Source organism: Anolis sagrei, chromosome 7, assembly GCF_037176765.1.
Source record: "Anolis sagrei isolate rAnoSag1 chromosome 7, rAnoSag1.mat, whole genome shotgun sequence".
Taxonomy (NCBI): Eukaryota; Metazoa; Chordata; class Lepidosauria; order Squamata; family Dactyloidae; genus Anolis; species Anolis sagrei.
In genome coordinates, this window is record NC_090027.1 from 43,353,953 (window position 1) to 43,366,622 (window position 12,670).

Sequence of the window (12,670 nt, forward strand, 5' to 3'; positions counted from 1 at the left end):
CAGAGAGAAAGAGAGGCGCGCCCTGCTTTATTCATTCCCAGACGGATGAACAGATGGACAGACAACAGTGGCGAAAATCCCGAAACACGGAGAGGGTCTTCAGCGCAGGCAAGGAAGGGGCGCTGCGGAGGCGGAGGGACGCAGAGAGCATCGTCACCATTATCACCATCATCACTATCATCATCACCATCACCATCATCGTGGGAGGAAGGCGTACAAGGCCAGTTTGAGGCCGGGTTTTGGCAGGTGAGTGCAGGGGAGGGGGCTTATGAGTTGGGGTCAGAGCAAGAGTGCGCGGTTATGAGTTGGGGGCAAGAATTGGGAGAAATAGAAAGACATCCTCCCCCATTTTGGGGAGGCTTTTTATGGGGAGGGGGATCATCGGAGGAGGCTTTTGGCCTTGCCCCCCTGGCAGTGAGTTCTCTTGGCAGTCGTGGGTTGTGCTTCTGAGGGAAGGGAAGGGAGAAGGGGCGATTCAGAATGTGGGGACCCCTCCCCACTCTCGGCAGAGACCCCTCTGGAAGGGGAAATAGACAGAGGGGAAGGCAGTCAAAGGGGAAGGGGCTTCTCTGTTTTTTTTTGGCCCAGGAGACACACGAAGGAGGGGAGTTGGGAGGTGTGTATGGGCGTCGTAGAGGCGGGGGCTTCCCTCCCACAATCAGTCTACTTGGCCCCCTCCTCGGGGTTCCCTTCTCCGTCGGTCTTGCCCTCCTCTTCTGTCTTCTGGTCATCGGTGTTGAGCCGCTGCTGCTTCTTCCGCCGGACGCACTTGACGGCCACCAGCGCCAGGATGACCACGGCCAGGAAGCCCCCCACCGTGGCCCCCACAATCACCGCCACCGTGGAGTCGCGCTCCGGGGGCTCTGTGGAGAGACACACACACACACGGGACCCCCGCAATGGGGTCAACTCCCAGAATGTATTTGGGGGGGTCAGGGTGGGGGGTTTCATTCAGGACAGCTAATGCGGGACAGCGCCATCGAGAAACACAGACATTGCCTCCAAAACAATAATAGATATAATAACCATGGCAAAATACAAGAAAGCAGCATGGAAGCCATGAGGAAATGAGCGATTACCAAAGCGATTTGAGCTGTAAACATCGAATGGCAATACACGGAGCACACGGCGAAGAAAGAAGTTGGTGCAAACTCAGCAGTGATCGCAGCCACAGGTGCAGGCGAAACATCAGGAGAAAGTGCTGCTCAAATGCATTTGCCGCACAGGCCGGAAACCACATAACACCCCACTAACAAAATAAAAGAGGATTTGACCCTTTAGATCAGGTATGGGCAAACTTTGGCCCACAATTCCTAACAGCCTCAGGCCCTTACCATAATACGGTTGCACTATTTACAAAAATAAGGTTTCCATAACACGAATAAGCAACTACATAGTAGCTTTCACATTGGAGCTTTCTCACACAAGGCTTCTCTCACACTGAGGTTTACCTCACTCTGCTCAGGATGACACTAGCTTTGACCCACTAAATCTAACGGGCTACTGAAATAAGGTTTCCATAACATGAATAAGCAAATACATAGTAGCTTTAAACACAGCAGTGTTCACACACAAGGCTTCTCTCATGCTGAGGTTTACCTCACTCTCCTCAGGATGACACTATCTTTGGCCCACTAAATCTAACAAGCTACTGAAATAAGGTTTCCATAACACAAATAAGCAAATACATAGTAGCTTTAAACACAGCAGCCTTCACACTGGAGCTTTCTTACACAAGGCTTCTCTCACACTGAGGTTTACCTCACTCTCCTCAGGATGACACTAGCTTTGGCCCACTAAATCTAACTGGCTACTGAAATAAGGTTTCCATAACACAAGTAAGCAAATACATAGTAACTTTAAACACAGCAGCCTTCATAATGGAGCTTTCTCACATGAGGCTTCTCTCACACTGAGGTTTATCTCGCTCACCTCAGGATGACACTAGCTTTGGCCCACTAAATCTAACTGGCTACTGAAATAAGTTTTCCATAACACAAATAAGCAAATACATAATAGCTTTAAACACAGCAGCCTTCACATTGGAGCTTTCTCACACAAGGCTTCTCTCACACTAAGGTTTACCTCACTCCTCAGGATGACACTAGCTTTGGCGCACTACATCTAACGGACTACTAAAATAAGGTTTCCATAACACAAATAAGCAAATACATAGTAGCTTTAAACACAGCAGCGTTCACACACAAGGCTTCTCTCACACTGAGGTTTACCTCACTCTCCTCAGGATGACACTAGCTTTGGCCCACTAACTTTAACTGGCTACTGAAATAAGGTTTCCATAACACAAATAAGCCAATACATAGTAGCTTTAAACACAGCAGCCTTCACACTGGAGCTTTCTCACATGGGGCTTCTCTCACACTGAGGTTTTCCTCACTCTCCTCAGGATGACACTAACTTTGACACACTAAATCTAACAGGCTAGTAAAATAAGGTTTCCATAACACAAATAAGCAAATACGTAATAGCTTTAAACACAGCAGCGTTCACACTGGAGCTTTCTCACATGAGGCATCTCTCACACGGAGGTTTACCTCACTCTCCTCAGGATGACACTAGCTTTGGCCCACTAACTTTAACTGGCTACTAAAATAAGGTTTCCATAACACAAATAAGCAAATACATAGTAGCTTTAAACACAGCAGCCTTCACAATGGAGCTACCTCACACAAGGCTTCTCTCACACTGAGGTTTACCTCACTCTCCTCAGGATGACACTATCTTTGGCCCACTAAATCTAACAAGTTACTGAAATAAGGTTTCCGTAACACAAATGAGCAAATACATAGTAGCTTTAAACACAGCAGCCTTCACGCTGGAGCTTTCTCACATGGGTCTTCTCTCACACTGAGGTTTATCTCACTCTCCTCAGGATGACACTGACTCTAACAGGCTTTGGAATACTAACTCTTTTCAGTTAAGCTTAAGTGGCTGAGGGGGGAAAGGAAGGGGCCTGAGGCTGTTAGGAATTGTGGGAGTTGGAGTCCAAAACTCTTTGAGGGCCTCTTTGCCCATACCTGCTCTGGGCTGTTAGGAATTGTGGGAGTTGAAGTCCAAAACACCTGAAGTTTGCCAATGCTTGCTTTAGACTGAGCTGGTGGAATACTTTGAGTGCCAGATGGGATAAGGGTCCAAAATTTCGCTGCCTTGTGCAGGTCACACTGTCTCAGCCTTTGGAAGGATTGCAATTTGGGTGGGGAGGGGGCTTCCCCTGTCGAGGTGACCCCCTGAATCAAGGCACAGAGCAAGACGCAGGCAAACAAAACGTAACACAAAACACCGCAAAAAAAAGTCACAAGAGCGTTTCTGCAACAAAACAAAATAGTGCAGGCATTCAAAGTCATTCAAAGCCGGGGTATTGACAGCTCCGGAGCAGATGCAGAGTGCAAATAAAAATAGCCGGGGGATGCTTCTCGTTCCAGGGTTCCTTGGGGACTTTCCTCTAGTTCAGTCATGGGCCAACTTGGGCCCTCCCTCCAGGTGTTTTGGACTCCAACTCCCACAATTCCTAACAGCCTACCGGCTGTTAGGAATTGTGGGAGTTGGAGTCCAAAACACCTGGAGGGAGGGCCCAAGTTGGCCCAGGCTGGCTCTAGTTCCTTGGGGTTCTCCCCCTGCTTTGCCCGCTCCCCACTTGGATCGGGGCTCAGACCAGTCCCTGACCTTCGGTGATGACTCTGAGCTGGATCTTGCCGTGTCCCTTGTGCCGGTCAGGGGGGTTCATGACGTAGCAGTGGTAGGTGCCCTCGTCCTCCAGCTGCACGTTGCGGAGCGTGAAGGAGACGTCGTTCTTGCTGGGGTTCCCCGTGAACTCGATGCGGTCCCCAAAGCGGTTCTCCTCCATGGGCATCACCTTCAGCTTGAACTGCAGGAACTGGGCAGGGAAGGAGGCCAGGGTCACGCCTTGGGGGGGGGGGGCAGGGGAGGAAAGCCCACCCAAGGAAGGGCCTGCCCCCCAAACTCACCAGCTCTTCCGTGCAGTTGCTGCAACCCTGGTAGGTCCAGTTGAGGGAGAACTGCTTCTTCTCCACCTGGTAGCAGGAGTTGAAGGTGCAGGTGAGGCGGATGGAGGAGCCGTTGAGGGCGTAGATGGTTGGCGGGGCCATCACCTCCATAGCCTGGATGCTGGGCACTGCGAGGGAAGAAGAAGACATGGCTGGGGTTTAGCAAGCGGCCAAAAGGTCGCAGGTTCGATTCCAGGGAGCAGCGTGAGCTTCCGCTTTCACGCCTAGCTTCTGCCAACCTAGCAGTTCGAAAACATGCAAATGTGAGTAGATCAATAGGTACCGCTCCGGCGGGAAGGTAACGGCGCTCCATGCAGTCATGCCGGCCACATGACCTTGGAAGTGTCTATGGACAACGCTGGCTCTTCGGCTTAGACGTGGAGATGAGCACCACACCCCAGAGTCAGACATGACTGGACTTAATGTCAGGGGACGATCTTTACCAACCTTTATTATGGCCATGGTCTAGAGGCATTCTCTCCTGACGTTTCGCCTGCATCTATGGCAAGCATCCTCACTACCTCTGAGGATGCTTGCCATAGATGCAGGCGAAACGTCAGGAGAGAATGCATCTAGACCATGGCCATATAGCCCGATTAAACCTACAACAACCCAGTGATTCTGGACATGAAAGCCTTCGACAACATATTATTATTATTATTACTATTATTATTATTACTATTATTATTAAAAGCACAACAAGATGAGTCCACAGCAGACAAGATCACTCTGCTGGCTGTTGCTATATTTTTATTGTTGTTGTTGTTGTTGTTCTTATTGTTATTATTATTATTATTATTATTATTTGAAACATAGCAAGATGAGTCCACACCAGACAAGATCACTCTGCTGGCCATTGCTATATTATTATTATATTATTATTATTAATTAGAAACACAACAAGATGAGTCCACACCAGACAAGGTCACTCGGCTGGCTGTTGCTATATTATTATTATTATTATTATTATTATTATTATTATTATTCGAAACACAACAAGATGAATCCACAGCAGACAAGATCACTCTGCTGGCTGTTGCTATGTTGTTGTTATTATTATTATTATTATTATTATTATTATTAATTAGAAACACAACAAGATGAGTCCACAGTAGACAAGATCACTCTGCTGGCTGTTGCTATGTTATTATTATTATTATTATTATTATTATTATTAATTAGAAACACAACAAGATGAGTCCACAGCAGACAAGATCACTCTGCTGGCTGTTGCTATGTTATTATTATTATTATTATTATTATTATTATTATTAATTAGAAACACAACAAGATGAGTCCACACCAGACAGCTAGCTGTTGCTGCTATTATTATTATTATTATTATTGATTAGAAACACAACAAGATGAGTCCACACCAGACAAGATCACTCTGCTGGCTGTTGCTATATTATTATTATTATTATTATTATTATTATTATTATTATTACTATTACTATTACTATTATTATTATTATTATTAATTAGAAACACAACAAGATGAGTCCACAGTAGACAAGATCACTCTGCTGGCTGTTGCTATGTTATTATTATTATTATTATTATTATTATTAATTAGAAACACAACAAGATGAGTCCACACCAGACAAGATGACTCGGCTGGCCGTTGCTATATTATTATTATTATTATTATTAATTAGAAACACAACAAGATGAGTCCACACCAGACAAGATGACTCGGCTGGCTGTTGCTATATTATTATTATTATTATTATTATTAATTAGAAACACAACAAGATGAGTCCACACCAGACAAGATGACTCGGCTGGCTGTTGCTATATTATTATTATTATTATTATTATTATTAATTAGAAACACAACAAGATGAGTCCACACCAGACAGCTAGCTGTTGCTGCTATTATTATTATTATTATTATTATTATTGATTAGAAACACAACAAGATGAGTCCACACCAGACAAGATCACTCTGCTGGCTGTTGCTATATTATTATTATTATTATTATTATTATTATTATTATTACTATTATTATTATTATTAATTAGAAACACAACAAGATGAGTCCACAGTAGACAAGATCACTCTGCTGGCTGTTGCTATTTTCTTCTTCTTCTTCTTCTTCTTCTTCTTCTTATTATTATTATTATTATTGTGGGTTGTTGTAGGTTTTTTCGGGCTATATGGCCATGGTGTAGAGGCATTCTCCCTTGATGTTTCGCCTGCATCTATGGCAAGCATCCTCACTACCATCTGAACATGAGAAAGAACTTCCTGACTGTGAGAGCTGTTCAGCAGTGGAACTCTCTGCCCCGGAGGGAGTGTGGTGGAGGCTCCTTCTTTGGAAGCTTTTAAACAGAGGCTGGATGGCCATCTGTCAGGGGTGCTTTGAATGCAACATTCCTGCTTCTTGGCAGAATGGGGTTGGACTGGATGATGGCCCAGGAGGTCTCTTCCAACTCTTTGATTCTTTGATTCTATGATTCTACCTCTGAGGATGCTTGCCATAGATGCAGGCGAAACGTCAGGAGAGAATGCCTCTAGACCATGGCCATATAGCCCGAAAAAACCAACAACAACCCAGTGATTCTGGCCATGAAAGCCTTCGACAACTTATTATTATTATTATTATTATTATTATTATTATTATTATTTGAAACACAACAAGATGAGTCCACAGCACTCATCACTCTGCTGGCTGTTGCTATTTTGTTGTTGTTGTTTAAAACACAACAAGATGAGTCCACAGCACACAAGATCACTCTGCTGGCTGTTGCTATTATTATTGTTGTTGTTGTTATTGTTATTTAAAACACAACAAGATGAGTCCACACCAGACAAGATCACTTTGCTGGCTGTTGCTATTATTGTTGCTATTATTATTATTATTATTATTATTATTATTATTATTAAAAACACAACGAGATGAGTCCACACCAGACAACATCACTCTGCTGGCTGTTGCTATTTTATTATTATTATTATTATTATTATTATTATTTGAAAAACAACAAGATGAGTCCACACCAGACAACATCACTCTGCTGGCTGTTGCTATATTATTATTATTATTATTATTATTATTATTATTATTAATTTATGCCTCACTCCCCCCCCCCCCCCCAAGGGGTACTCCAAGTGACCAAGTAGTGGAGGCTGTCAAACGGAGGCTGGGTGGCCATCTGTCGGTGGGACTTTGTGCTATTCCTGCATGAAGCCAGAAGGGGGTTTGACTAGATGGCCTTTGAGAGCCTCTTCCAACTCTATGATTAGTATGACTACTATAAAGCAGGGGCTGGATGGCCATCTGTCAGGGGTGTTTTGATTGTGCTTTTCCTGCATGAAGCCAAAAGGGGATTGGATTAGATGAGCTTTGAGGGCCTCATCCAACTCTATTATTAATAATAATAAGCAGAGGCTGGATAACCATCTGTCGGGGGTGGTCTGATTGTGCTTTTCCTGCATGATGCCAGAAGGGGGGTGGACTAGATGGCCTCTGTGGGGCTCTTCCAACTCTATGATTAATAAGCAGAGGCTGGATAGCCGTCTGTCGGGGGTGCTTTCATTGTGCTTTTCTTGCATGAAGCCAAAAGGAGATTGGACTAGATGGCCTTTGAGGGCCTCTTCCAACTCTATTATTATTATTGATATGCAGAAGCTAGAAAGCCATCTTTCGGGGGTGCTTTGATTGTGCTTTTCCTGCATGAAGCCAGAAGGAGGTTGGACGAGATGGTGTTTGATTCCTCTTCCAACTCATCATCATCATCATCATCATCATCATCATCATTATTATTATTATTATTATTTAGTAGAGGCTGGGTGGCCATCTGTCAGGAAGCTTTGATTGTGTTTTTCCTGCATGAAGCCAGAAGGGAGCTGGATTAGATAGCCTTTAGAGGTCTCTTCAAACTCTATGCTCCGTTATATGGTGTTGACTTGTGATTAGGTTTATGTATGTAAGGCATGGAATTTTGCCCTTATTTCTATGTAAACTGCTTTGAATCCCCCCAAGGGTGAGTAAAGTGGTATATAAATACTGTAAACAAAATAAAAATAAATAGGAATGGATGGGCTCTGCAAGGAGTGTGTTTTGCACCCAGATTCCTCTTCCAAGGCTCTCCCCAGTGCTGAGCAGCCCCTCCGTGGGCCTCATTATTATTATTATTATTATTATTATTATTATTATTATTAATTGTTATTATTAATTGTTATTATTATTATTATTATTATTATTATTATTATATTTATAACCAACTCAATCTCTTCTGCAAGAGTCTCATGGCCTTTCTAACTGCCATACCAAATCCAGATTATCTGCTTTGATTATAGGGCATTGTAGACGGATAATCCAGTTAAAGCAGATCAGGCGGATGATCTGCTTTGATACTCTGGATGATACGTCAGCTTAGAAAGGGCCTCAATGTGGTGATTGCCCCCAAATGCAAGCCAGAGCTTGTCTTAGAATCATAGAATCATAGTTGGAAGAGAACTCATGGGCCACCATCCAGTCCAACCCCATTCTGCCAAGAAGCAGGAAAATCACATTCAAAGCACCCCCGACAGATGGTCATCCAGCCTCTGCTTAAAAGCTTCCAAAGAAGGAGCCTCCACCACACTCCGGGGCAGAGAGTTCCACTGCTGAACGGCTCTCAAAGTCAGGAAGTTCTTCCTTATGCTCAGGTGAAATCTCCTTTCCTGTAGTTTGAAGCCATTGTTCCATTGTGTCCTAGTCTCCAGGGAAGCAGAAAGGAAGCTTGCTCCCTCCTCCCTAGGACTTCCTCTCACATACTTATACATGGCTATCATATCTCCCCTCAGCCTTCTGCCCTGCAGGCCAAACATGCCCAGGTCTTTAAGTCGCTCCTCATAGGGCTTGTTCTTTAAGCCTTTTTCCTCCTTCCTATGACTTCCCTTCCCCTCTTGATCCATGGCCTCATCATGTCTCCCTTCTGCCTTCTCTCCCGCAGGCTAAACATGCCCAGGTCTTTAAGCCGCTCCTCATAGGGCTTGTTCTTTAAGCCTCCTTCCTCCTTCCTATGACTTCCCTTCACCTCTTGATCCATGGCCTCATTGTGTCTCCCTTCTGCCTTCCCTCCCGCAGGCTAAACATGCCCAGCTCTTTAAGCTGCTCCTCATAGGGCTTGTTCTTTAAGCCTCCTTCCTCCTTCCTATGACTTCAAATCTTGATCCATGGCCTCATCATTTCTGCCTTCTCTCCTACAGGCTAAACATGCGCAGGTCTTTAAGCCACTCCTCATAGGGCTTGTACTTTAAGCCTTCTTCCTATGACTTCCCTTCACCTCTTGATCAATGGCCTCATCATGTCTCCCTTCTGCCTTCTCTCCTGCAGGCTAAACATGCCCAGGTCTTTAAGCCGCTCCTCATATGGCTTGTTCTTTAAGCCTCCTTCCTCCTTCCTATGACTTCCCTTCCCCTCTTGCTCCATGGCCTCATCATGTCTAATGTTCAGGTGGAGTCTTTATGCGTGCCCAGAACAGAACACATCTCACCATGCTAAAACAGTGGGTGTGGCTCTTAATGAGACATGCCGCATAATCTCAGGATGTCTATGCCCTACACCACTGTTGAGCTGGTATCACACCACCTGACGTCTGCCGGGAAGCAGCAGCCATTAATGGAAGTTCCAAGGCAGAAACATCTCCAGCCCTTGGGTATCAGCCAGCAAGCCAACACCTTAAATTTTGCTGATGAGACGTGATGGATTAGTTGTATGGATGTATTGATGTTATATTGATGTATTGATTTATTGTTATATTGATGTAGTTGCCCTGATTACTGTTTTAATGTTAATGTTGTCCACTTTGTATACTGACTTGGCTGTAAACCGCTCTGAGTCACCTACGGGCTGAGAGAGAGCGGTATACAAATAAAGTAAATAAATCAATCAAGAAACAGCTTTCTAAGATCTACAGAGATACTTGCAGGAACACCTCAGCAAGCAAGAGTCCAAAAGTGGCAGGCAAAAACCCGGAACCTCAATCAGTGCTGATACTGAGTGAGAGACTCCCTCCTGGGCACACAGAAGAGTGGGCAACCTGGAAGACACTGAACAAGCTGTGCTCTGGCACCATGAGATGCAGAGCCAACCTTAAGAAATGGGGCCACAAAGTGGAGCCCATGACATGTGAGTGTGGAAAAGGGCGAACTACAGACCACTGACTACAATGCAGCCTGAACCATGCCACATGCACAATGGAGGAGCTTCTTATAGCCATATCAGAGGCACTCCAAGTGGCCAACTACTGGTCAAAGGACATTTAGTATATTGCCAAGCTTTTAAAACTCTGTTTTTAAAATACATAATAATAATAATAATAATAATAATAATAATCATAGAATCATAGAATCATAGAATCAAAGAGTTGGAAGAGACCTCATGGGCCATCCAGTCCAACCCCCTGCCAAGAAGCAGGAATATTGCATTCAAATCACCCCTGACAGATGGCCATCCAGCCTCTGCTTAAAAGCTTCCAAAGAAGGAGCCTCCACCACACTCCGGGGCAGAGAGTTCCACTGCTGAACGGCTCTCACGGTCAGGAAGTTCTTCCTAATGTTCAGATGGAATCTCCTCTCTTGTAGTTTGAAGCCATTGTTCCGCGTCCTAGTCTCCAAGGAAGCAGAAAACAAGCTTGCTCCCTCCTCCTCCCTGTGGCTTCCTCTCACATATTTATACATGGCTATCATATCTCCTCTCAGCCTTCTCTTCTTCAGGCTAAACATGCCCAGTTCCCTAAGCCGCTCCTCATAGGGCTTGTTCTCCAGACCCTTGATCATTTGAGTCGCCCTCCTCTGGACACATTCCAGCTTGTCAATATCTCTCTTGAATTGTGGTGCCCAGAATTGGACACAATATTCCAGATGTGGTCTAACCAAAGCGGAATAGAGGGGTAGTATTACTTCCTTAGATCTAGACACTAGGCTCCTATTGATGCAGGCCAAAATCCCATTGGCTTTTTTTGCCGCCACATCACATTCCTGGCTCATGTTTAACTTGTTGTCCACGAGGACTCCAAGATCTTTTTCACACGTCCTGCTCTCGAGCCAGGCATTGTCCCCCATTCTGTATCTTTGCATTTCATTTTTTCTGCCAAAGTGGAGTATCTTGGCAGAATAATAATAATATTAATAATATTTATACCCTGCAAACATCTCCCCCAATGGGGACTTGGGGCGGCTTACAAACCCTTGGTTTTGCTCCTGATACATTAAATAAATACCCATTTTATCTCTCCTGCAGGAGACACACAGCTTTTCTACACTGCCATACAAAATCCAGATTATCTCTTTTAAACTGGATTATATAGCAGCGCAGACTCATAATCCATTTCAAAGCAGATCAGGTGGATGATCTCCTTTGATGCTCTGGATGATACGCCAGCGTAGAAAGGGGCCTCAAAGTGGCAATTGCCCCCAAATGCAAGCCAGAGCTTGACTTTATGTCTCTCACAGCCCTTCCCACACAGCTGGATACAATCCCACATTGTCTGCTTTGAACTGGAACATATGGCAGTGTGGACTCATAGAATCATAGAATCCAAGAGTTGGGAGAGACCTCATGGGCCTTCATCCAGTCCAACCCTATTCTGCCAAGAAGCAGGAATATTGCATTCAAATCACCCCCGACAGATGGCCATCCAGCCTTTGTTTAAAAGCCTCCAAAGAAGGAGCCTCCAGGGCAGAGAGTTCCACTGCTGAACAGCTCTCACAGTGAGGAAGTTCTTCCTCATGTTCAGATGGACTCTTGTAGTTAGTACAGGCCTAGGCAAACTTGGGCCCTCGGTCCAGGTGTTTTGGACTCCAACTCCCACAATTCCTAACAGCCTACCGGCTGTTAGGAATTGTGGGAGTTGGAGTCCAAAACACCTGGACCGAGGGCCCAAGTTTGCCTAGGCCTGGGTTATGTCCTTCTCCTCAGCCAGATCTTTCCCTAGTTCCCAGAAACCCAATCCCATTCTTGGAAGGGCTGTTTCGCAATGGGAAGGGGCCTGGGAAGGGTCTTGCGCATGCGCAGCCGGGTGAATGCAGAGCCTCTGCAGAGGGGAGCTGGCCGTGGTGCTGGCCCAGTCCCAGGCCCCGCCCCCCTTTTGCCTTGGGTGATATCCCTTTAAGGAGGGCTTCTCCCTCTCTCCCTCCCTCCTTCCTTGGGGTAGACCCCTCCTCACCCTCACCAGAGAGACAAGAGAGAGAGAGACCCTCCAAAGCTCCATAGTGATTATTTTGGGACAACCCCCCCCCCCCAATAAAGAGGAAGGTCACTCCAAGGGGTCTCCCTCCAAGACCCTCCCTCCTCTCTTTCTCTCCCCCGCCCCCTCCCCAAAATGGCAAGGACTTACCGCTGGAAAGGAAGGCAAAGAGTAGCCGACACAGGACGCCCCCCAAAAGGGCGGCCAAAGCCGGAGGGGCGTCGCGGTGCATCTTGGGAATTGGAGGGGGGAGGGAAAAGAGGGGGGTCTTGGAGAAAAGGGTGGGGGGGAGGAGGTCAAGCGCACGCAGCCATCCTGGGGGTTTGGGGTGGGGGCTCTCCTCCAAGGGGGCGGGTTCTCTTCCTCCTCCTCCTCCTCCTTCTCCTCCTCCTGGGTCTCTTTCTCCTTCCCTCTTTCTCCTGCGCCAAGATGGCCGGGCGGTTAAGGAGGGGGGCTGCGCACCC

At 45.8% G+C, this 12,670-nt stretch overlaps 1 protein-coding gene across 1 annotated transcript; it reads right to left on the reverse strand.

Moving 5' to 3' along the window:
* Nucleotides 1-12,670, reverse strand: SCN2B (sodium voltage-gated channel beta subunit 2). The gene is made up of 4 exons (XM_060787068.2): nt 12,357-12,670; nt 3,987-4,153; nt 3,685-3,895; nt 1-863 (listed from the first exon to the last, which is right to left on the reverse strand). Exons 1-4 carry the CDS (start codon nt 12,436-12,438, stop codon nt 664-666), a joined length of 660 nt encoding a protein of 219 aa, XP_060643051.1. The 5' UTR covers nt 12,439-12,670; the 3' UTR covers nt 1-663.

Excerpts from the sequence above, each read along its gene's own strand:
- SCN2B (XM_060787068.2), bottom strand. The coding sequence starts at position 12,438 with ATGCACCGCGACGCCCCTCCGGCTTTGGCCGCCCTTTTGGGGGGCGTC. Across the intron at positions 4,154-12,356 it reads CTTTGCCTTCCTTTCCAGCG|TGCCCAGCATCCAGGCTATG; the intron begins GTAAGTCCTTGC and ends CTTCCCTCGCAG. Across the intron at positions 3,896-3,986 it reads GCAACTGCACGGAAGAGCTG|TTCCTGCAGTTCAAGCTGAA; the intron begins GTGAGTTTGGGG and ends TTCCCTGCCCAG.